This window comes from Pleurodeles waltl, chromosome 3_1 (assembly GCF_031143425.1).
Source record: "Pleurodeles waltl isolate 20211129_DDA chromosome 3_1, aPleWal1.hap1.20221129, whole genome shotgun sequence".
NCBI lineage: Eukaryota > Metazoa > Chordata > Amphibia > Caudata > Salamandridae > Pleurodeles > Pleurodeles waltl.
Genome location: NC_090440.1, coordinates 1010685068 through 1010707080, shown reverse-complemented (window position 1 = coordinate 1010707080; position 22013 = coordinate 1010685068). Strand labels below are relative to the sequence as shown.

The 22013-nt window shown below is 42.2% G+C and overlaps 1 protein-coding gene across 13 annotated transcripts in view; it reads left to right on the top strand.

The window, feature by feature from the left end:
- Nucleotides 1-22013, top strand: part of SLC4A10 (solute carrier family 4 member 10) — a 1044586-nt gene that overhangs the window by 463295 nt on the left and 559278 nt on the right. For all 13 annotated transcript variants that reach the window (XM_069224249.1, XM_069224250.1, XM_069224244.1 and 10 more), the window contains exon 4: nucleotides 21314-21452. In XM_069224249.1, the coding sequence (XP_069080350.1) occupies nucleotides 21314-21452 (139 nt within the window). The remainder of the gene's footprint in view (nucleotides 1-21313; nucleotides 21453-22013) is intronic.

The following is a 22013-nucleotide window of genomic DNA, read 5'->3' as shown; positions in this document are numbered from 1 at the left end:
CTGTGCACTTCCAAGGCATGTCTTTGGAGTCTCCCCCACTTCAAAGACCCAACTAGGTATAAGTACTGGACATCGGACACCACCACTTTAGTATATATCTGGATACTCTGCCAAGAAGAAGGACTGATATGCTGCTGAAGGACTGCCACTCTGCTGGACTGCTACTCTGCTGGACTCCTTCTTTGCTGTCATGACCCACTTGCCTGCTTCCCTCTGGCCTGGGATTGAGAAGACAGGACCTGCATCTCTCCAACCCAAAACACAGAGGGACTCCCAGAGCTAATTGGCTGGCCTCCTGATGTGAAGTCTCAGGAGCATAAAGGAATTCCAACCACCCTGCTCTTGCAGCTGGACTCTGCCATCTATGAGTCTACCCTGTCAAGTGGTGCCCCAGTCCTGGACACTTGGAAGTGGGCCTAAGGTATTTGCTCCAGCAGAACTCACTCATCACCACTGCTGCGTTGAGCAAAACCAACAGATCGCCGCTACTACATGGGTCAGAGCCGATGCAACAGACTCACACTGCTGCATCTTGGGATGGACGCATCGTCTTTCGAGCTGCTACTATGCAGCACTTCCCCTAAAGCAAGTTCCTTGCATCCCTTGTCAACTGCAGCCTTGACAACACAGCTAGTCTCCTCAATGGGATCCTTATCGACAACACAATAGGACCTCGCACTGCAGCCTCACCACATCTCAAAACCAACACATCTCCTCGGCTGTGTAGCGCATCTGTGTTTTGGACCCACGCAATGCTCCTCAACCAGGAGTTAAAGTACTTTGATTCAGCGGGCCTAACTGTAGCTGCCCACGCTCCATCACTGTCAGCCTGAACGTTTGACTTTGTTTCAGTCTGGAGGGACCAGATATCCCTGGTTAGTGCTTCTTGCCTCTAAGTTCTATCTTACAGTTTACTCTTTAAAAATTCATACCTCAAGTTCTATGTGTTGGATTATTGTTGTTTTGGTGTTGTTTTCTTTATTCCATTGTTATATTTTTCTAACCAGGTGTGGGATCCTTTTTTTGTGGTGTTTTCACTGTTTTACTGTTTTAAGTGTTGCACAAATACTTTACACATTACCCTCAAGTTACGAGTAATTGCTCTGTGCCAAGCTTCCAGAGGTTAAGCACATGTTAATTTGGTGTTTGCTTGTGTATTACCCTGATATGAATTGTGGTTGCTGCTTGACCAGTGGATGTAGGATCTCCTGTTGTGAGAAATGTGGTTGTATACTGACTGGGGCTCACAGTCCAGTCAGCTAACAACCCAATTTCTCACAAAAGGTGATTAATGATTAAAATCCAAAACTATAAAACATGTTAATAAAACATACAACAGTTCTATCATCATGCTAATGTCAAAAGATGGCAACTTCAGTTAAACTTGTTCAATTGTCAATACGATTGCACATCTTTTTTCAAAATTTAAGCCTGTAGTACATTTGTTTCTAAGTCAAAGATATATTTTTATTGAAGGTTTCTAAGATCAAGTTTCCTATTCCCCTACATGCATTCTTGGATATCATATCAATTAACCCCTTCGCTGCCAGGCCTTTTCCCCCTCCTGTGCCGAGCCTTTTTTTTGGCTATTTGGGGCAGTTCGCGCTTAGGCCCTCATAACTTTTTGTCCACATAAGCTAGCCAAGCCAAATTTGCGTCCTTTTTTCCAACATCCCTGGGATTCTAGAGGTACCCAGACTTTGTGGGTTCCCTTGAAGGAGGCCAAGAAATTAGCCAAAATACAGTGATTTATTTATTTTTTTAAATGGGAAAAAGTGGCTGCAGAAGAAGGCTTGTGGTTTTTTCCCTGAAAATGGCATCAACAAAGGGTTTGCGGTGCTAAAATCAGCAGCTTCCCAGCATTCAGGAACAGTCAGACTTGAATCAGAAAATTTGGCATTTTACTGGGACATACCCCATTTTTACAATTTTTTGTGCGTTCAGCCTCCTTCCAGTCAGTGACAGAAATGGGCGTGAAACCAATGCTGGATCCCAGAAACCTAAACATTTCTGAAAAGTAGACAAAATTCTGAATTCAGCAAGGGGCCATTTGTGTAGATCCTACAAGGGTTTCCTACAGAAAATAACAACTGAAAAAGAAAAATATTGAAATTGAGGTGATAAAAACATCACTTTTTCTCTACGTTTTACTCTGTAACTTTTTTAGGCAATGTCAGATTTTCAAAAGCAATATACCATTACGTCTGCTGGACTCCTCTGGTTGCGGGGATATATAGGGCTTGTAGGTTCTTCAAGAACCCTAGGTACCCAAAGCCAATAAATGAGCTGCACCCTGCAGTGCGTTTTCACTCTATACCGGGTATACAGCTGTTCATTTGCTGAAATATAAAGAGGGAAAAATTGCTATCAAGAAAACCTTTGTATTTCCAAAAAGTGCACAATACAAGGTGTTGAGGAGCAGTGGTTATTTGCACATCTCTGAATTCCGGGGTGACCATACTAGCATGTGAATTACAGGGCCTTTCTCAAATAGATGTCTTTTTTACACACTCTCTTATATTTGGAAGGAAAAAATGTAGAGAAAGACAAGGGGCAATAACACTTGTTTTGCTAATCTATGTTCCCCCAAGTCTCCCGATAAAAATGATATCTCACTTGTGTGGGGAGGCCTAGCGCCCGCCACAGGAAAAGCCCCAAAACGCAACATGGACACATCACATTTTTTTAAAGAAAACAGAGGTGTTTTTTGCAAAGTGCCTACCTGTAGATTTTGGCCTCTAGCTCAGCCGGCACCTAGGGAAACCTACCAAACCTGTGCATTTTTTAAAACTAGAGACCATGGGGAATCCAAGATGGGGTGACTTGTGGGGCTCTGACCAGGTTCTGTTACCCAGAATCCGTTGCAAACCTCAAAATATGGCTAAAAAAACAAGTTTTCCTCACATTTTGGTGACAGAAAGTTCTGGAATCAGAAAGGAGCCACAAATTTCCTTCCACCCAGCGTTCCCCCAAGTCTCCGGATAAAAATGATACCTCACTTGTGTGGGTAGGCCTAGTGCCCGCGACAGGAAATGCCTCAAAACACAACTGGGACACATCACATTTTTTTAAAGAAAACAGAGGTGTTTTTTGCAAAGTGCCTACCTGTAGATTTTGGCCTCTAGCTCAGCCGGCACCTAGGGAAACCTACCAAGCCTGTGCATTTCTTATAACTAGAGACCTAGGGGAATCCAAGATGGGGTGACTTGTGGGGCTCTGACCAGGTTCTGTTACCCAGAATCCGTTGCAAACCTCAAAATATGGCTAAAAAAACACGTTTTCCTCACATTTTGGTGACAGAAAGTTCTGGAATCAGAGAGGAGCCACAAATTTCCTTCCACCGAGCGTTCCTCCAAATCTCCGGATAAAAATGATACCTCATTTGTGTGGGTAGGCCTAGTGCCCGCGACAGGAAATGCCCCAAAACACAACTGGGACACATCACATTTTTTTAAAGTAAACAGGTGTTTTTTGCAAAGTGCCTACCTGTAGATTTTGGCCTCTAGCTGAACCGGCACCTAGGGAAACCTACCAAGCCTGTGCATTTTTGAAAACTAGAGACCTAGGGGAATCCAAGATGGGGGACTTGTGGGGCTCTGACCAGGTTCTGTTACCCAGAATCCTTTTCAAACCTCAAAATTTGGCTAAAAAAACACGTTTTCCTCACATTTTGGTGACAGAAAGTTCTGGAATCAGAGAGGAGCCACAAATTTCCTTCCACCCAGCGTTCCCCCAAGTTTCCCCTGATAAAAATGATACCTCACTTGTGTGGGTAGGCCTAGCGCCCGTGACAGGAAATGACCCAAAACGCAACGTGGACACATCAAACTTTTTGAAAGAAAACAGAGGTGTTTTTTGCAAAGTGCCTACCTGTAGATTTTGGCCTCTAGCTCAGCCGGCACCTAGGGAAACCTACCAAACATGTGCATTTTTTAAAACTAGAGACCTAGGGGAATCCAAGAGGGGGTGACTTGTGGGGCTCTGACCAGGTTCTGTTACCCAGAATCCTTTGCAAACCTCAAACTTTGGCTAAAAAAACACATTTTCCTCAAATTGTGGTTACAGAAAGTTCTGGAATCAGATAGGAGCCACAAATTTCCTTCCACCCAACGTGCCCCCAAGTCTCCTGATAAAAATGGTACCTCACTTGTGTGGGTAGGCCTAGCGCCCACGACAGGAAATGCCCCAAAACACAACATGGACACATCACATTTTTTTAAAGAAAACAGAGGTTTTTTTTGCAAAGTGCCTACCTGTAGATTTTGGCCTCTAGCTCAACCGGCACCTAGGGAAACCTAACAAACCTGTGCCTTTTTTTAAAACTAGAGACCTAGGGGAATCGAAGATGGGGTGACTTGTGGGGCTCTGACCAGGTTCTGTTACCCAGAATCCTTTGCAAACCTCAAAATTTGGCTAAAAAAACACGTTTTCCTCACATTTTGGTGACAGAAAGTTCTGGAATCAGAGAGGAGCCACAAATTTCCTTCCACCCAGCGTTCCCCCAAGTCTCCCGATAAAAATGATACCTCACTTGTGTGGGTAGGCATAGCGCCCGCCACAGGAAATGCCCCAAAACGCAACGTGGACACATCACATTTTTTGGTGAAAACAGAGGTGTTTTTTGCAAAGTGCCTACCTGTAGATTTTGGCCTCTAGCTCAGTCGGCACCTAGGGAAATCTACCAAACCTGTGCATTTTTTAAAACTAGAGACCTAGGGGAATCCAAGATGGGGTGACTTGTGGGGCTCTGACCAGGTTCTGTTACCCAGAATCCTTTGCAAACCTCAAACTTTGGCTAAAAAAACACATTTTCCTCAAATTTTGGTGACAGAAAATTCTGGAATCAGAGAGGAGCCACAAATTTCCTTCCACCCAGCGTTACCCCAAGTATCCCGATAAAAATGATACCTCACTTATGTAGGTAGGCCTAGCGCCCGCGTCAGGAAATGCCCCAAAACGCAACGTGGACACATCACATTTTTTCAAAGAAAACAGAGGTGTTTTTTGCAAAGTGCCTACCTGTAGATTTTGGCCTCTAGCTCAGCCCGCACCTAGGGAAACCTACCAAACCTTTGCATTTTTGAAAACTTGAGACCTAGGGAAATCCAAGATGGGGTGACTTGTGGGGCTCTGTCTAGGTTCTGTTACCCAAAATCCTTTGCAAACCTCAAAATTTGGCTAAAAAAACAAGTTTTCCTCACATTTTGGTGACAGAAAGTTCTGGAATCAGAGAGGAGCCACAAATTTCCTTCCACCCAGTGTTCCCCCAAGTCTTCCGATAAAAATGATACCTCACTTGTGTGGGTAGGCCTAGCGCCCGCGACAGGAAATGCCCCAAAACGCAACGTGGACACATCACATTTTTTTAAAGAAAACAGAGGTGTTTTTTCCAAAGTGCCTACCTGTAGATTTTGGCCTCTAGCTCAGCCGGCACCTAGGGAAACCTACCAAACCTGGGCATTTTTGAAAACTAGAAACCGAGGGGAATCCAAGATGGGGTGACTTGTGGGGCTCTGACCAGGGTCTGTTACCCAGAATCCTTTGCAAACCTCAAAATGTGGCTAAGAAAACACGTTTTCCTCACATTTCGGTGACAGAAAGTTCTGGAATCTGAGAGGAGCCACAAATTTCCTTCCACCCAGCGTTCCCCCAAGTCTCCCGATAAAAATGATACCTCACTTGTGTGGGTAGGCCTAGCGCCCGCGACAGGAAATGGCCCAAAACACAACGTGGACACATCACATTTTTTCATAGAAAACAGTGTCTACCTGTGGATTTTGGCCTCTACCTCAGCCGGCCCCAGGGGGGACAGAAACCTAACATCGGCCAATCTGCCCCCAAGGGGGGCATAAATGGTCTAAATACAACTTGCCCCCTAGGGGAGTGACCCTTGCCTGATGGGTCGCTCCCCATCTCTGAAAAAAAAAACAAACAAAAAAAAAAACCACACAAAATAAATTTGCCCTGGCGCCTAGAGGTTTCTGCCCCCTCTGGGGGCTGATCGGCCTAGTAACAATAGGCCGATCTGCCCCCGGGGGGCAGAAATGGCCTAAAATAAATCCCCCCCACACTCCCAACCCCCCCCGGGAGCGACCCTTTCCTACAGGGTCGCTCCCCATGCGTGACATTGGCGCCCAAAAAAATAATCCCTGGTGCCTAGTTGTGTCTGCCCCCTTGGGGGCAGATTGACCTAAAATCGGCCAATCTGCCCCCAAGGGGGCAGAAATGGTCTAAATACAATTTTCCCCCCAGGGGAGTGACCCTTGCCTAATGGGTCGCTCCCCATCTCTAAAAAAACAAACCAACAAAAAAAAACACACAAAAAAAATTTGCCCTGGCGCCTAGAGGTTTCTGCCCCCCCTGGGAGCAGATCAGCCTAATAACAATAGGCTGATCTCCCCCTCAGGGGGGGCAGAAATGGCCTAAAATAAATTTGCTCCCCTTGAGTGAAATTCACGTAACAAAAAAAAACTCCCTGGTGTCTAGTGGTTTCTGTCCCCCTTGGGGGCAGATTGGCCTCATAAGAATAGGCCAATCTGCCCCCAAGGGGGGCAGAAATGGCCTAAATATAATTTGCGCCCTAGGGGAGTGACCCTTGCCTAAGGGGTCACTCCCCACACCTAAATCAAAAACATAAACAAAAACAAAAGAAAAAAATATATATATCCCTGGAGCCCCTCTGGGGCCCCGACTTTCTGCCCCCAGGGGGGGCAGAAAAGGCCTTCCCAAAAAATGCCCCCCACAGGGAGCGATCCTTGCCCAAGGGATCGCTCCCTTATGTCCATTTTAAAAAAATAAATAAATCCCTGGTGTCTAGTGGTTTCTGCCCCCCTTGGGGGCAGATTGGCCTCATCAAAATAGGCCAATCTGCCCCCAAGGGGGGCAGAAATGTCCTAAATATAATTTGCCCCCTAGGGGAACGACCCTTTCCTACAGGGTCGCTCCCCACCTAAAAAAGAACCAAAATAAAAATTATCCCTGGTGCCTAGAGGTTTCTGCCCCCCCTGGGGGCAGATCGGCCTAATAATAGGCCAATCTGCCCCCGGGGGGGGCAGAAAAGGCCTTCCCATAAAAATGCCCCCCCTGGGAGCGACCCTTGCCGAAGGGGTCGCTTCCTTATGTCAATTTCCCCCCCCCCAAAAAAAACCCTGGTGTCTAGTGGGGTTTCAAAAGCCAGATTGCAAGCAATCCGGCTTTTGAAACCCTGGGAGAGACTTCAAAGGGAAGGAAATACATTTCCTTCCCTTTGAAGCCTCTCCAGGGCTCCCCCACGTGATTGAAAGTGAAATGCTCAGCATTTCTCTTTCAATCGCCCTGGAAGCTGGGGGAGACCCTGTGACAAATCAGCGTGCGCGTGCTGATGTCACAGGGGGGGTGGGGGGTAGGGGGTGGAAGGTCTTCCCCTTCCATCCCTGACTTGGGGGGTTGGGGGAAGCACACAGAGGGAGCGAGAGCGCTCCCTCTGAGCTGTGTGCCGAGGACGTAGTGGTTACGTCCTCGGCACAGCAGCACTGTGCCGAAGGACGTAACTACTACGTCCTCGGCACAGAAGGGGTTAAAAAAAAATGTAAACAATATTAGATGCCCCTCATGATATGTATCACAGTGTACGGCACCTTGGTAATTATTATCCTTATTTATTGTCATTAGGTGCTCTAAAACTCTCTTTTGGGATCAGATAAATTGTGCTGCCTATGTACCTTTTCATGCCGGGACATTCTCACATATTCAAAGGTATTCAATCCTGCATGTGATGGATTTCTGTATCTATGTATGTTTGACCATACAGGTGACTTTATATTTTTGTACGTTCATTGTATATTGACATGATTTGCAGGGATTGCATTTATAAAATCCTTGGGGATTCGTGTTAGTTTATCTACCTTCCAAGCACATGCTTCTTACAAGACTTTCATGCAAACATCTACCCCATCTAAAACCGATTCTTCAGACTTGTCTATTGGATCACTTCAATGTTTCCTCGTCATTTTCAGTTTTTATCTTGGCAGGAGTCTAGTCCCAGCTCTAGTACCAAAATAACTTTCTCTGTAAACTTCCTCTGATAAATGGTTACCACAGTTTTGTGTTTGCCTTGATTCATTTGTCGTGTTCCTGGCTCTGTGTTTTAATTTCCATGAATGTTTTTTCTATTATGTTTTCTCAGCCTATCTTTGCCTTACATTTCCTCTGAAGGTTCCTCCACCACCTTGTGGCTGAACTCTTTTGTGTTGTCTTTCATCTGATTCCACGTCAAATGAAATCCATCTAAAAAGTTCCTTTTGAGTTGGTAACATCTTTTATCTCAACTTTACCTATTCCAATAGTTCACTGTCTCCTACATTTCCAGAGCTCTCATCTGACATAATTTTTCTGAAGTATGTTTCTTTGCTTCCTTCATTTATATATCATCTTCAAATGTTTCTAATCTATTATTCATCTCATTGCTTAACAGTTCAAGGTTCTCATGTTCACTATGTTTTTTCAGTTTGTCTTCAAAATCATTAATTTCTTTTAAAGTCTTATGTTGGTCTTTCAGGGCAATATTAGCACAATTTAACTTGAGTAGTGAGCAGTGCTCATTTTTTGAAAAACTGTGGATTGGCTTCTCCTATGATTGTGTTAGACTAGACCGTTTCTGCAAAATCATCCACAAATATTTTGCCTTCACCCTCCAGGTTTCTGAACCAGTTTTTATTCGTTTTTAGTAATCTCTGCACTTAACCACTGATTTTCAGTGCTAGAGTGCTTGTGCTGTCTTCCTAATACATGGTAAAATATGCGTACACCCAATTGGCACATTTAATTTACTTTTAAAGTCCTAGCAAAGTGGTACTACGTGTACCCAAGGCCTGTAAATTTCATGCTGCTGAAGGGACTTCTGCAGTGATTGTACCACCTACTTAAGTAGCCTTTTAAACATTCTCAGGTCTGCAACACAGGCCTTTGTATGTAGTTGTTAACTGCCATGTTGACCTAGCAAAGTAAACTTTTACCAGCTCTAAACCTTACTTTTTAATACACATAAGTCACCACTAGGGTAGGCCCTACATGTCCCGTAGGGCATGGTGCAGTGTATTTAACAAGTTGGACATGCAGTTTTAATTTTTGCATGTCCTGGTAGTGAAAAACTCTTAAATTCATTTTTCACTACTGCAAGGCCTACCTCTCCAATAGGATAATATTTGGTTACCTTATTACATTTAATAAGTCATAACTATCAATTGGTACCTGATAGACATGTCGAGTATGCTGCATTAAATGTAATTTAAAATCCACTTTAATGGGACTTTAAGTCATCATTCTGAAAATGTCACTTTTATAAAGTTAGCATTTTCTTCTTCCAACCATTTGGCTGCAGCCTGCATCCAGAGTCACATGACTAAGTTAGCTGGCAGTTGTTTTTTGCGGATTGCTTCCAGACAATGAGGGAATAGGTGTTGGCAGGATAATCTATCTTTGACTTGATAGGATTTTGGAGCTGTCACCTACCACACTTGTACATCACAAAGCCACTGCCAGAGCACCCTCACAAAGGGGTTGACACTAGTCTTTGAATCCATGAATATGTTGGTGCCAGGGTAGTAAGGCCGGAATTTCCAGACACCTTTGGAGGTTGAAACCTCCAGAACCTTCTTCTACTTCAAATTGGGAACTAGGCATAGATATTAGACCCTCAGACCCAACTTGTCAGCACACCTGTGGACCTGTGAATGACTCAGAGGGACTGCTGTGCTTCTCTGCAAGAACAACTGTAATTCTGCTGTCCTGCTGCCTTGCTGTCTGAGTGAGAAAAACTAGACCTGCATATTGAACCCAGGACTACCGAGTGACTCCAAGGGCTAGTTGGCTGGCCTTCTCAGGGTGAAAAAAGGCTCCAACCACCTTGAACCCAGCACCTGGACTCTGTCTACTGTGAGTCTTACCTCCCAAGTGTTTCCAACCCAGTCCTGTACCGTTAGAAGTGTGTCTGAAGGTGTTCTACCAGCCCTCTTGTGGTCCTCTGGACAGAACTGATGCAGCAAAATGCATCTCCTTGCAGCTCCACTTCGAAACGGCTGCAGCACACTGCATTCCTGACACCGAACATCGTATCATAGCGTGCAGGCTCTTCAGAAACACTGCTGTGGGAACCTTCTTCAATGGAGACTTTCACATCACAAGTTCCTCATTGACAGCATCCTCGATGATGAAGCAGGTGCTCTACATCATAGACCCACAGCTCCTTCATGACCACCTAGGCGCAACTCATCCTCGACTCGAATTTTACTCTATTTTCTAAAATGGTGTGGAATTTGTCTTGTGTTGTGTTTTCACTGTATTACTATTTAAAATGTTCTGCAAATGCTTTTCACATTGCCCCTAAGTTAAGCCTGACTGCGTTGTGCCATAATTTGGGGTCTGCTTGAGTTTCATCCTGACAGGGGTTGTGGTTGCTGCTTGAGTAGGGTTTCACCCCACCCCCTCAACCAGTAATCCAATATCCAACAGATCGTATGAAAAATATTTATAAACCCGTTGGAACTCTTTTATTTTCTTCATATTTTTGACGGAACCTATTGCTGATAAAAAATGTGGACTGTTGGGTCATAGGGGGTACTTTCATTTTGATGTCTCCTTCAGGGTGATAAGTGGCTTTCCTGGGTTGATCCTTCTTTATATGGTCTCTGCACATGCATCTTAAGTGTCTCAATGAGGGACAGCAACTTATCAGGCCAACCCTTCAATTTAGGATCTGCCCAAACACAAACACAACAATATGGGTTTAAGCCTTTTTGGAGTGATCTTCAGTTCCAGTGGATTCCCTAGCAACTATATAACAAGAGTTGGTACTTACCAATACATTTTGTTTATTTAGAAATGTGTTTAGTTTATTTAAACATGTGTTTATGCTCCATAGATCAACATTTCCATATTTGACTCCATCCATTGCCCAGTTATGTACCGTTTGCTTTAAGGGACCTCAGTCCATTAGAATGTCACATATTCCTCTCAGCCTCAAAATGGAGGCTGGAGCAAGTTAACCACACTCATGTGACAAACTATTCCCCATTTTTCTAAGACATTGGTTTAACATAAGATATATGTACCCTTAATTCTGCACTTCCTCTGTGGTTCCCTTACACTTTACTATCACAGGAACACAAAGTGACTACATGCACTCTCTTATCAGTAAGGTTGAACATCTCCACCATTCCGCACAACCAAGGAGTAGGCCTTTTGCTGAAGCGTACCAACCAAAGGTTGACAAGGGCTCTGTGTCCTTCAAAAGAGGCATTCTAGAGAATTTTAAGACAATTATATACAAGTTTAGTCATATGAGTCCTTAGCAGGTTTCCTGTCTCTGGGTGCTGCCTTGTGACTTTATGTGATTTTGTAGGAAGGTAGCACCCTTTAATGTTTTCCTCCCTTCTGTTCCTTGTCTAATGCAAAGGTATTAGTAATCAAATAATGCTTCTTTACAGAAGTTAACCAATGGATAAAACAATGGAGTTATCTGCAGCATTGTTTCTTCTCACATGTTTTTCTGCACCTTGGTCTGTTTTAGTGTTCTGGACATGATCTTCTGTTGCTTGACTTTTGAGGAAGATATTCTCCTCATCAGTGGTTAGGTCCTTCCGGCATTAGGTTTTTGGCACCAGATATCATTTCAATTCTTCTGCTTTTTTTGCGTATCTGAGATAAGCCCTTCCTTTATTTCATTTGTGATGAATTCATAATATTGCTTTGTTCTTTGCTTATGAGTCGTTCTTCATACAGAGGGAAGTGCTTTCTTTGTCATGAATTATAATCCACCTTAAATTAGCATTCGTACACGTGTCACATCCTACTGATTTTGAACAGCATTTTATTTTTCCATTCTAAGCTTGCAGGTGTTTAGAGAAAGTTTTGGTGCCTGGAATTATATGGAACAGTTTTGAGCAGAAACCTTGGCCTTTGAGCTTCTTTTTCTCTCATTATTACCATTCTGCACAGGGCTGTTTTACCTCTAAACACACTATACTCCTCGGTCACAGGCCTTGGTTTTTTAAACACTCCAGGATTATTCCTTATGCCTACTGGTGTGTGTGTTGACTCCTTTCAGGAGTACTGTCCCGGATCACTTTGCAGCTCCTTCCCTTATCATGTCTCTAGATCTTCTGGGCTATGTCAAGCTATTCACTAAGGTGACCTGGGATACTTACGTGCTTAGTGGGATATATGTTTCTTCTGTTCTGCATTTCTGAAATTGAAAAGGCTGCGGTGTTAATTACTGATCACTGAACCATGCTGCATTCATGTTACCATACAAGTGTCCATCCTCCTTCAAAAATATATTATTTTTTGTACTCCTCTTTCTTTTGTCAGTTTGGCTCATTTTAACTGCTCTAGTGTTCTTCTCCGACATCATGACCCTTCCTTTTGGACACTGTGTTGTTGAAACTGCAACATTTTTGCTTTTAATTGTATTTGGTGCAAGGAAGAGTCACTCCTAGCTGTGCTTATGATTTCATGAACTTGATTTGAATGTTTAGAGACATTCCAGTTATTTGTAAGGCTGTGCAGCTGAAGGGCAGAGATTGTATCCTACGTCCTCCTATGGGAAACAGTTCCAGGTTTCTTTGCAACATGTAGAGACAAATATTTAATTGTTCCTTCTCCCTAGTCACTATATTGAGGTATGAGATCCTGCCTGGGTTACAGCTTCAATCTTTATCATTTTATTCTTGTCTGAAATGCTCAGTGATGTGTTGAGGAAGTTTTCTTTAGGCTTTGTTTTGTTGCGGGTATCTGTTAGGGTGTTCTGGCTCCTGCGGCTGCCTCCTTCTCACTGTAAATTGGTTCTATAAAATATATTTGTTTGACATTTGGTGGTTAGAATAGATGGGCCTTTCATTGTGGTTTTCTCTTCAGTGGGTACGATTTAGACATTAGCACTCAGGACAGATGAGTACGCTTGCTTATTCACCTGTGAGTACCTTTGTGCTGTGGACTTGTGCCTTCTGGTACTCTGGGTTGTTTTCACGTTGAGAAGGATAGCCTAGCCCCAGGTGGAAGGTTTAATTGTCCCAAAATACAAGTTTTTAGTGACTGTGTTTTATGGCCATATGTTTATTGTTTCATCAATCAATCATGTATCATCCAAGGTGGCCTTTCAAACTAGTAATTCAAATAGGATCTTTAGCTATGCAAGCATTGCCGGCAACTGCTAATGGACGATAGTCCAATACTAGGCATTTCTTGGCACATACGACTAATTTAAGGGTTTTGACCCGAAAAGTGAATGATGTTAATTATATGATTAGTAAAATCATTTATTTTATTAGCAATGTTTACATAGTATGGACACTGCCCACTGGTTAGCGGAATTCTTTACATATTGTTTCAGTCTGGTTATTGTAGAATTTTGTAGCATGAGTGGACAATTTCAAAAGCTTCATGAGTACTTTGACAACATGGAAAGGGACATATGGACTCTAACAGAGGGAGTGAGGATATCATATGTGGTATCAGACAAAGAGGTTTTTTTCAGTCCATATTCTAGAAGTCAGAGTTGTGTTGATTCCATCTCAGCTACCCTGGCAGAGTAAAAAGGCTGCCATAGTGGTGAGGACATTCCTACTTATGTAAATGCCTCTGTCACAGAAACAGCCATGTCAGGATTTAAGGTTTATAGTGAAAGTTTATATTGAAATTTCCCTCAGCAAGAGTGAATGCCTGGAATGCACCACCAAAGTGGTGACACATTGCTAGTAAACAAATTACAAGTCTTCAGTTTGACATAGTAAGGCTTTTCTCCCAGCCTAAAAGGTACACTTCAAAGCAAACTCAAGGAAATTAATCAAGCATTACATAGCATTCTTTCGTAATGCTAAAGACAGGAAGTGAAGGCTAGTCCACATACATTTTTTGTTTTGTTAACACTAATGAATGATGCACCCAGTGACCTGGTCTTATGGCAGGGTCACATGAGGTTCCAACATTGGGTTGTCTACCTTCTGTTGAGGGACAGTTGAATGCCAAGAAGGGAAAGGAAATGTTTATGTTCTTATGACAGATGCCTTCCTATTGTTGTCACTAAATGAGGTCCTAAGTTCCTTCCCGGAGGACTGAAGTGTGCAGCCAGTGTCAGACGGGCGGTAGTTTATTCCAGATAATTTGGATATAGCATGAAAAAGGCTTATATACCTGTTCCTTTCTCTTTTTATATTTGGGATATCCTGTTCCTTCAGGTTCATGATGCTTGTGGTGTGACTGTGAGGAAAGGGTTTCAAGCTATATGGTCTTGTGGATGGGCTTATGAATACTACTTGCTGGTAATACCCAGCAGAGATATTCATAATTTTACACATTAGGACACTAGATTACCTACCTTCATATTGTGCCATATGGCTTCTGCTGTTGTCATGCTGCTTGGTTATTGCAAATAGGATGTTTGAGTGAAAGTCAGTAAGTATAATCCCTCATGACAAGGAGGAAAATTGGTAAATGTTAAGTGCTAGCAAGATTGTGTTTTCCCAGCCATAATTTAAAATCATAGTGTTAGGTGGGTGCTGACAGAAACTAGGACTATGTGCTATGAGGATTACTGCTAGTTATTCAGTACAATTTCAGAGAAAAGCTTTCATGGCAAATCTTTCATTAAAACTGTTTAAATCCTTATTTGGCTTCAAATTCAACACTAAATTTAAAATGGTCCCAAATGCCCTCTTGGAATTGTGGACTTGAAAATATACATTTTTCTCTTGGCTAGATAGACACGATCGACTAGCCACTCAGTAACAAAACTAGATCTGCTGCTGAACCTCTCTCTATTGATTGCCCACACTGCAAAATCATGCTTAAGCAATGTAAAGTGTTGAAACTCACCTGCTTTCTCGAACTTTCAAAGTATATCAGTCTTGAGCTTTTCAGTGCAAGAAAGCACATTGAAAACAATTTAGTGCTATGTAAGCCACTGTATTAAAATGATTTTCCAATCATCATAATTGAATCATTAGAGGGGCATCCCAAGTTACATTTAAATAAAAAAAACATTGAAATATGGTGACATTAAAAGTTTATTAAACAAACAACAGCCATTAAATAATCATTCTCCTCCTTCAATCGTTGTGGACCTTCCAAAGGTATTGATGAAAGAACATTTCTGCCAGTAGTTCACCATTTTTAAAAACCAAACAATATGAATGATTCCTCTCCTTTCTTGGCCAGTAGCCACCATATGCTAAATACATGACTGTGCACATGTTACTCATGAACTAAACAAATGTCAGTCAAAAACCTGTAGACAAAAAACGTGATGTGATCCATACTACCACAAGGTGCTCTCTGTTCCACCACAGATAAAGGAGAGTTTTACAGAAGCTCTTGCATGTTATTTATTTATTAAAGATTTTCGAAAACCCAAAAGCTTGTGACTGAAGCAACTTCAGGTTGCAGTGGACAGTTGAACGTAGAGCTTGAGGAGAATTATTCCCTTCCACTTTTCCAGTCCATAGTGGAAAGCAGGAGGATTTGGGGAGCGCAGAACTGGGCTTCAGCAATAATTGTGTTGTTCTCTTATTGACTCGGTCCCTGTGAGAGGGCTGAGCAATTCTTAGAACATCTTGTACAATGGGAAATTCTCTTTGCAAAGACTTGTTTTAACTTTTTCTTAAACTCTGCATGGCTCTGAGGTGACAGAGGACTGGGCATAATTAATTCCAGATTTGTGTACCCAATACCTAAACCATTCTCTTTTCATACTAGTTAAGGATGTATACATGTTTTTAATTTCACAAGGCGGCTCTGCTCTTTGGCCAGTAGGGAGGTATAAATCATGCAGGGGACATCAGTAGAGCAGGTTAATTTGTACTTCAGCTGGAGGGAGTTTTTCTGCTCTACCCAGCTGAAGGATGTCAGTGTAGGCTGGGCACAACTTCTCTCCTCATACCCTGCAGCTCCACAGACTGAAAATATCAGGCCTGAAGTTTTCGAACCTGATAATTCTGATCCAAATGCACCAGAAAAGACTTAGGGGCATATTTATACTCTGTTTGCGCCGGAATTGCGGCGTTTTTTTTGACGCAATTCCGACGCAAAACTAACTCCACATTTATACTTTGGCGTTAGACGCGTCTAGCGCCAAAGTCCATGGAGTTTGCGTCATTTTTTAGCGTGGACACCTACTTTGCGTTAATGATATGCAAGGTAGGCGTTCCCGTCAAAAAAATTGACTCTGAGGCATGTGCGCCGTATTTACACTCCCGGGCAAAATTCACGCGTGGGCGGGTAAAAAAAAATGACGTCCGGCCGCTTTTGCGCCGTTTTTTAGCGCCTGGTCAGGGCAGGCGTTAAGGGACCTGTGGGCTCGGAAGGAGCCCAGTGGTGCCCTCCCAAGCCCCCAGGGACACCCCCTGCCACCCTTGCCCACCCTAGGAGGACACCCAAGGCTGGAGGGACCCATCCCAGGGACATTAAGGTAAGTTCAGGTAAGTTTTTTTTATTTATTTTTTTGTGGCATAGGGGGGCCTGGTTTGTGCCCCCCTACATGCCACTATGCCCAATGACCATGCCCAGGGGACATAAGTCCCCTGGGCATGGCCATTGGGCAAGGGGGCATGACTCCTGTCTTTGCTAAGACAGGAGTCATTTCAATGGGGGTTGGGAGTCGGAAAAAATGGCGCAAATCGGGTTGAGGCGAAAAATTTGCCTCAGCCTGACTTGCCCCATTTTTTGGCGCCCAAGCTCCATATCCCCCTACGCCGGCGCTGCCTGGTATATGTCGTTTTTTTTCAAGCACACCAGGCAGCGCCGGCGGCTAACGCCGGCTAACGTCATTGAATAAATACGGCGCCCGCATGGCGCTTCAGAATGGCGTTAGCCGGCGCTAATTTTTTTGACGCAAAACTGCGTTAGCGCAGATTTGCGTCAAAAAGTATAAATATGGCCCTTAGTTGCTTGGAGCGGTCCTCCTGGGGATACCTCTTGAAGAAACATGTAATGCGGCCTTTAATATTTGATTCTCTGCCTGAGAGGATACATATTTGCTGAGACTAATCCACTGAGAGGATTTTCTGAAGGGATGTATGTTTCCTTTGGTGTCCATCCTTGAAGAGGCTTTGGTGCTGCACTATCTACCTTGTTCCATTTTTCACAGCCTGACAGAACCTTGTTGGGCCCATTGTTTTTTCCAGTTCACGTGGGCCCATCCCAAGAGCTGAAAGTGAAGAGAAGCTCTGCCTCAGGAGTTACAGTGGGCTGGGAAAGTCCTGTAGACATGTTTTTCATACAAGGTAGCATGTCTACCTCCATATAAAGAAAGGCATTCACATCACCCACACTTGGTGATGCAGATGTTTCCTTTTGGGTTTAATGTAACCCATGCAAGATGTTTTCTTTTCCCAGCTAAAGGGTTGTTTCTTTTTCAGTAAGTTATGAAATAAAGAGCCTGTACTGGTGTATGAGCACTTCTTAGGCTTCTTTTCCACAATGCAAAGCTTTTTTAGAGAGAATAAAGGAAGAAACAAGGATGCCAAAGAAATGAAGAATCAGTAGTTAACCCAACTGGAGCCTACTGCCTGCTCCTAGCAACAGTCCTCATCTTGCACCACACTACACCAGGACACTCCCCTCCAGCAATCAACAAGATGTTCATGATAAGAAAGTAGGCCTTCATCACCTCCAATGTTGGTACTCCTAAATGCGTCCAAATACCTATGTATGTACTCCAACTGCAAGACCATCCATATGGCCAAGTCCAAATGAGCCACTCACATGAGCTGGGTTGGGCTGGCCTATAGGGCAATCATATAGAAATAAAAAAGGACAACCATTTATTCCAATGAGAAACAGGGTAATACTACTATAATCCAACTATAGGCCTGTGGGACTCATTCATGTTCATTTTCAGTCTTACTTTCAAAACAATGTGGGTAAAGACAAATACATTGATCAAACATGAGCTACAGGACAACTACTCATCACATACATTTTTTGAAAACATTTCACCACAAAGGCTTCAGCTTGCCACAGTGACACTACAATTTATGTGTTCCCTAATACAGGACATTACACACACATCACCTCTTGATCCATGACCCTGGAGTGATTCAGTTTGTTGGGTTCTTGGTCTACACCATTGGCGGAAAATTAGTCAGATGACACTTGTCCTGATGATACTCAATAAATTGCTTCTGGTTTGAAATCTCAACATCAATTTCTTAAGATTTTTGTAGCATTTTTATACATGCAAGAGATACCAGAAATACAAGTAGGATCTCTACGTTTACAAAATTGGAGTAACCCAGGGATCTCTCAGTGTCTTATTTTGAATTGTATCATATTTTATACAACCATTGCTCTCACTTGAGCACTGCGATATCGGAACTAAAAATATTTTGTTTTGTGTATGTTTGTAAGTTACAGATTATACATGGTTATTTGACAACATGTTTATATATATGTAATTGAGTAGTTGTCTTGTAATCCCTTTTATGATAGATTTATTTGGCTTTACCTGCTATATGGCTTTACCTGCATTTCTTTGAAGTAAGATTGAAACTGAACATTGATGAATCTCTAAGGAATAATGTTGTATTGTTAGGGAATCAGGTAGTGCCGGTGGGCTGGTCGGATAGGTCAGTGTGTGGGCTGGTATTCTGAAAGTTTGTGGGGCTGTTTTATGGCTGTGTGTGCCATGTTTTAATCTTGAATATTGCATGTAGCAAATTCAAATGCATTGATTCTCCCATACGTTGCAAAACACCTAGTTAACGTGCCTTAAGAAGTTCAAAACTGCCCTGCTCGCAAACGTGGGCCACCTTTTTAGTTATCTATTTTGCTAACTGGGGGCACCTTTATTGTGGTCCCAGGCATCAATTCTGTCCCAGTCCCACCATGAAACTGCTGTGTGTGTAATTAGCTTTTTGATAATGGCTATCCATTGAGAAGTGGAGGCCTACATTATCTGGAGAAAATGTCCTGTGTAACTTCAGAAGTAAAGATAAACAGATAACTGTCACCTTTTCACCATTCTATCTCTGAAAATATACATTGCTATGTCTACATAGGAACATGCAGACTCTGGCATGTTGGAGGTACAACTTGGCATACGCTGGTCATCCATGCCATGGTTGTCCAATCTTGGTACTACTGATCCTGGCATTATGATAATAAAATACAAAATTCTGGTGTTATCATACCCAATCTTGGAATGTTGCTAGCCTTAGCAAAGCAGTGCTCATTTGTGGCATATTTTGGGTACTGGTGCATGAGGTGGTGGTACAGTTAGAGCTGAATCAAGCCAAGTGCAATAGTAGTACTTGTGAGTACTTGAAGAAAAAGATAACTTTTGTTAGAGCACCAAACATATATGTAATAAAAATGAAAGCTGGCATTTAAGGACTTTTTTGTATTTTCATGTTAATATTAAGCTTTCTTTGGGGGACTCATTTCTCCTAAAATTAAAGGCATTTATTTAATGGAATAATATGCATTTATCAAAATAACATCTCTCATAATATTTCTATATATTTATGTTATAAACAGATATTTCTGTGAATGAAATTATCATTATTTGAAACCATAAGCTGTATGATTAGTGTAGCCAGTTTGCTGTCCGAACTTGTGTTGTCACCCGAGCAGCATCATTACTGTGTGAGCATTTTAAATGTGACTACCTCTATTGTTTGGCCTGAAAAAAATATTACTTTATTTTTGCATCCCGCCCGCTTGAAATAGGACTCTTAATTATAACATTTTGATTGAGAATCTACTCAGAAGGGCAGGTTGAAACAGCTAAAGTAATTGAGAGGTAGACTTTTAGGGCAAATGATAGTCCTGGTCAAATTAAAATTGTTAACGTCCTGAAATTTCTTGAAATTACTTTAGAAAAATTGTGCTACAAATTCATCATTTTGTTGCCATGTTCTCACAATTGCTTTAAAGTGCTCAAGCCAACATTCCTGTGAAAAGTCAAACGTGTCTGTGGTACCATGATAGAACTGAAATGGTTCATGAGTGCTATTTTAGAGAGTAAGGGCCTGATTTAGATCTCAGCAGATGGAATACCCTGTCACAAACATGATAGATATCCTGTCCGCCGTATTACGATCTCCATGGGATATAATGAGATCGGGATAAGGTGGATGGGATCTCCCCTCCACCAAGATCTAAATCAGGCCCTAAGTCTTTTTAGTAAATTTAAGTGACAACTTCACTGTAAAATGCACAATTTACATTTTTACACCATTGAAAAATGCTGAAAGTTATCGCTGCTGGTAAGCTTCTGGAGCGAAAGCACTGTATTATGATGTTAATTATCTCAGGACTCAGGTGTGGCTTGTTTGCTCGGTGGTTAGTCAAAAGACAATAAACTGGACATAGAGCGTAAATGCATTGAAAAGCTATGAAAAACTATAACCAGGTAATACTTATTAATCAAACGGTTTAAGCCACAAATTATGGGAGAAACATGTTGAAGATCAATTATAGTCTAAAACTGTGTACTGGCTTAGGTTTCTAGCAACATTGTATTTTTCTGAGGTGGTTGGATGCAATTACTTAAATAACACCATGATTATTTGTCTTGTAAGTAGACATCACGCTTTCTTCATTTGGTTCTTCACAGCTAATCTAGAGACCTGTCCATCATTCTGCTGAGCTATCCTTTCCAGTAGCAGTTATCTTTTCTAAAGTTCTATCTGGTTCACAAAGCCGGTGACAGTTGTCAGTTCAATTTACACGTGCATATGTTCCACTACCTGGTATGGTGCTATAATTCAAATATGTAAATCTCCTACCAAGTGTGGAGATTATGCATTTCAAGACAGGTTCACCAGAGGAGGTTTTTGAATAATCTAAAGTCACAAGTTTGTGGATATCCATAAATTTGTCCTCAATCCGTTCTGAACCTAGAACCAGCACTCACGGACTCCCGTCAGGGGAAATAGTAAATTTCTTTTGACGTTACGAATAGGAATGGAATACTCCAACTCGTCTGTAGAGGGGTCTTTTTCATGTGGGAGAAAAAATATTAAAACATTCAATCGCACTTAGCTACAGCATGTTCACATACCCAGTGCAGATTATGGGCAGTTGTGTGACTGCAACTGGAAAAAAAATCCACAAACCATTTTCAGCTTTTTTTCCCTACACAAGCAGTAACTGTCAGGGGTTTCAAGCAGTACCCTTGGATAGGCTTGTAAATTCTTGAAATTCTCCCAAGTGATAGTGTAAAACCTTCAACTATAGCAGTGCAATTATTTTGAGTATTAGTACTGTCATGTTGAAATGTTTTTGTATTGTACATGCTGGAGTACAAATACAATTGATCAACTTGCACGCCTTCCAACAGACACACCATCCCAGCGTGTACAGTTTATTCTGGGGACAGAGGATGATGATGAAGAACACATCCCTCATGACCTATTTACGGAACTTGATGAAATTTGTTTACGAGAAGGAGAAGATGCTGAGTGGAGAGAAACAGCCAGGTGAGAACGGCTTTTAGAAAGTTCAGACTAATAACTGCATCTCTCAACAAATGCTATAAAATCTGTATTTTTAAGTCTATGAACCCTGTAAGATCATAACTTGCTTGATTTATTTTTGGTTGATTAATGACAGTTGTTTGGCGCACTACACATATCTACATGTCTAGGAACTGTAATCGTGTTGCTTACAAAAGAGTGAAGAAATATGTGATGATCATTGGCATAGGCGTCAGCGAGTAGGTCAAATATTTGTTAAGCCTGCACTCTTGTATGCAAGGTTTCATCTGTGTGACTCATTTAAATTGTACAGTCAGGATTTCTGCATTTGTGAGCTGCTTAGCAGAAGTTGAATTGGGCTTCAGGGGAACTGAGCCCTAATTCTAGGTATGTTTAGTGAATCAGATTACTTATTGTTATGCTTTGATGTTTGCCTATTGACTGGTGTTTATCTTTATGAAGGTTATCTGTGTGTGTACTCGGAGAACATTTCAGCTCCAGCCAGAGCTGCAGAGAATCTGTGACATCATCTTTGAAATGTTGGCATTTGGGGCAGGCCTGATT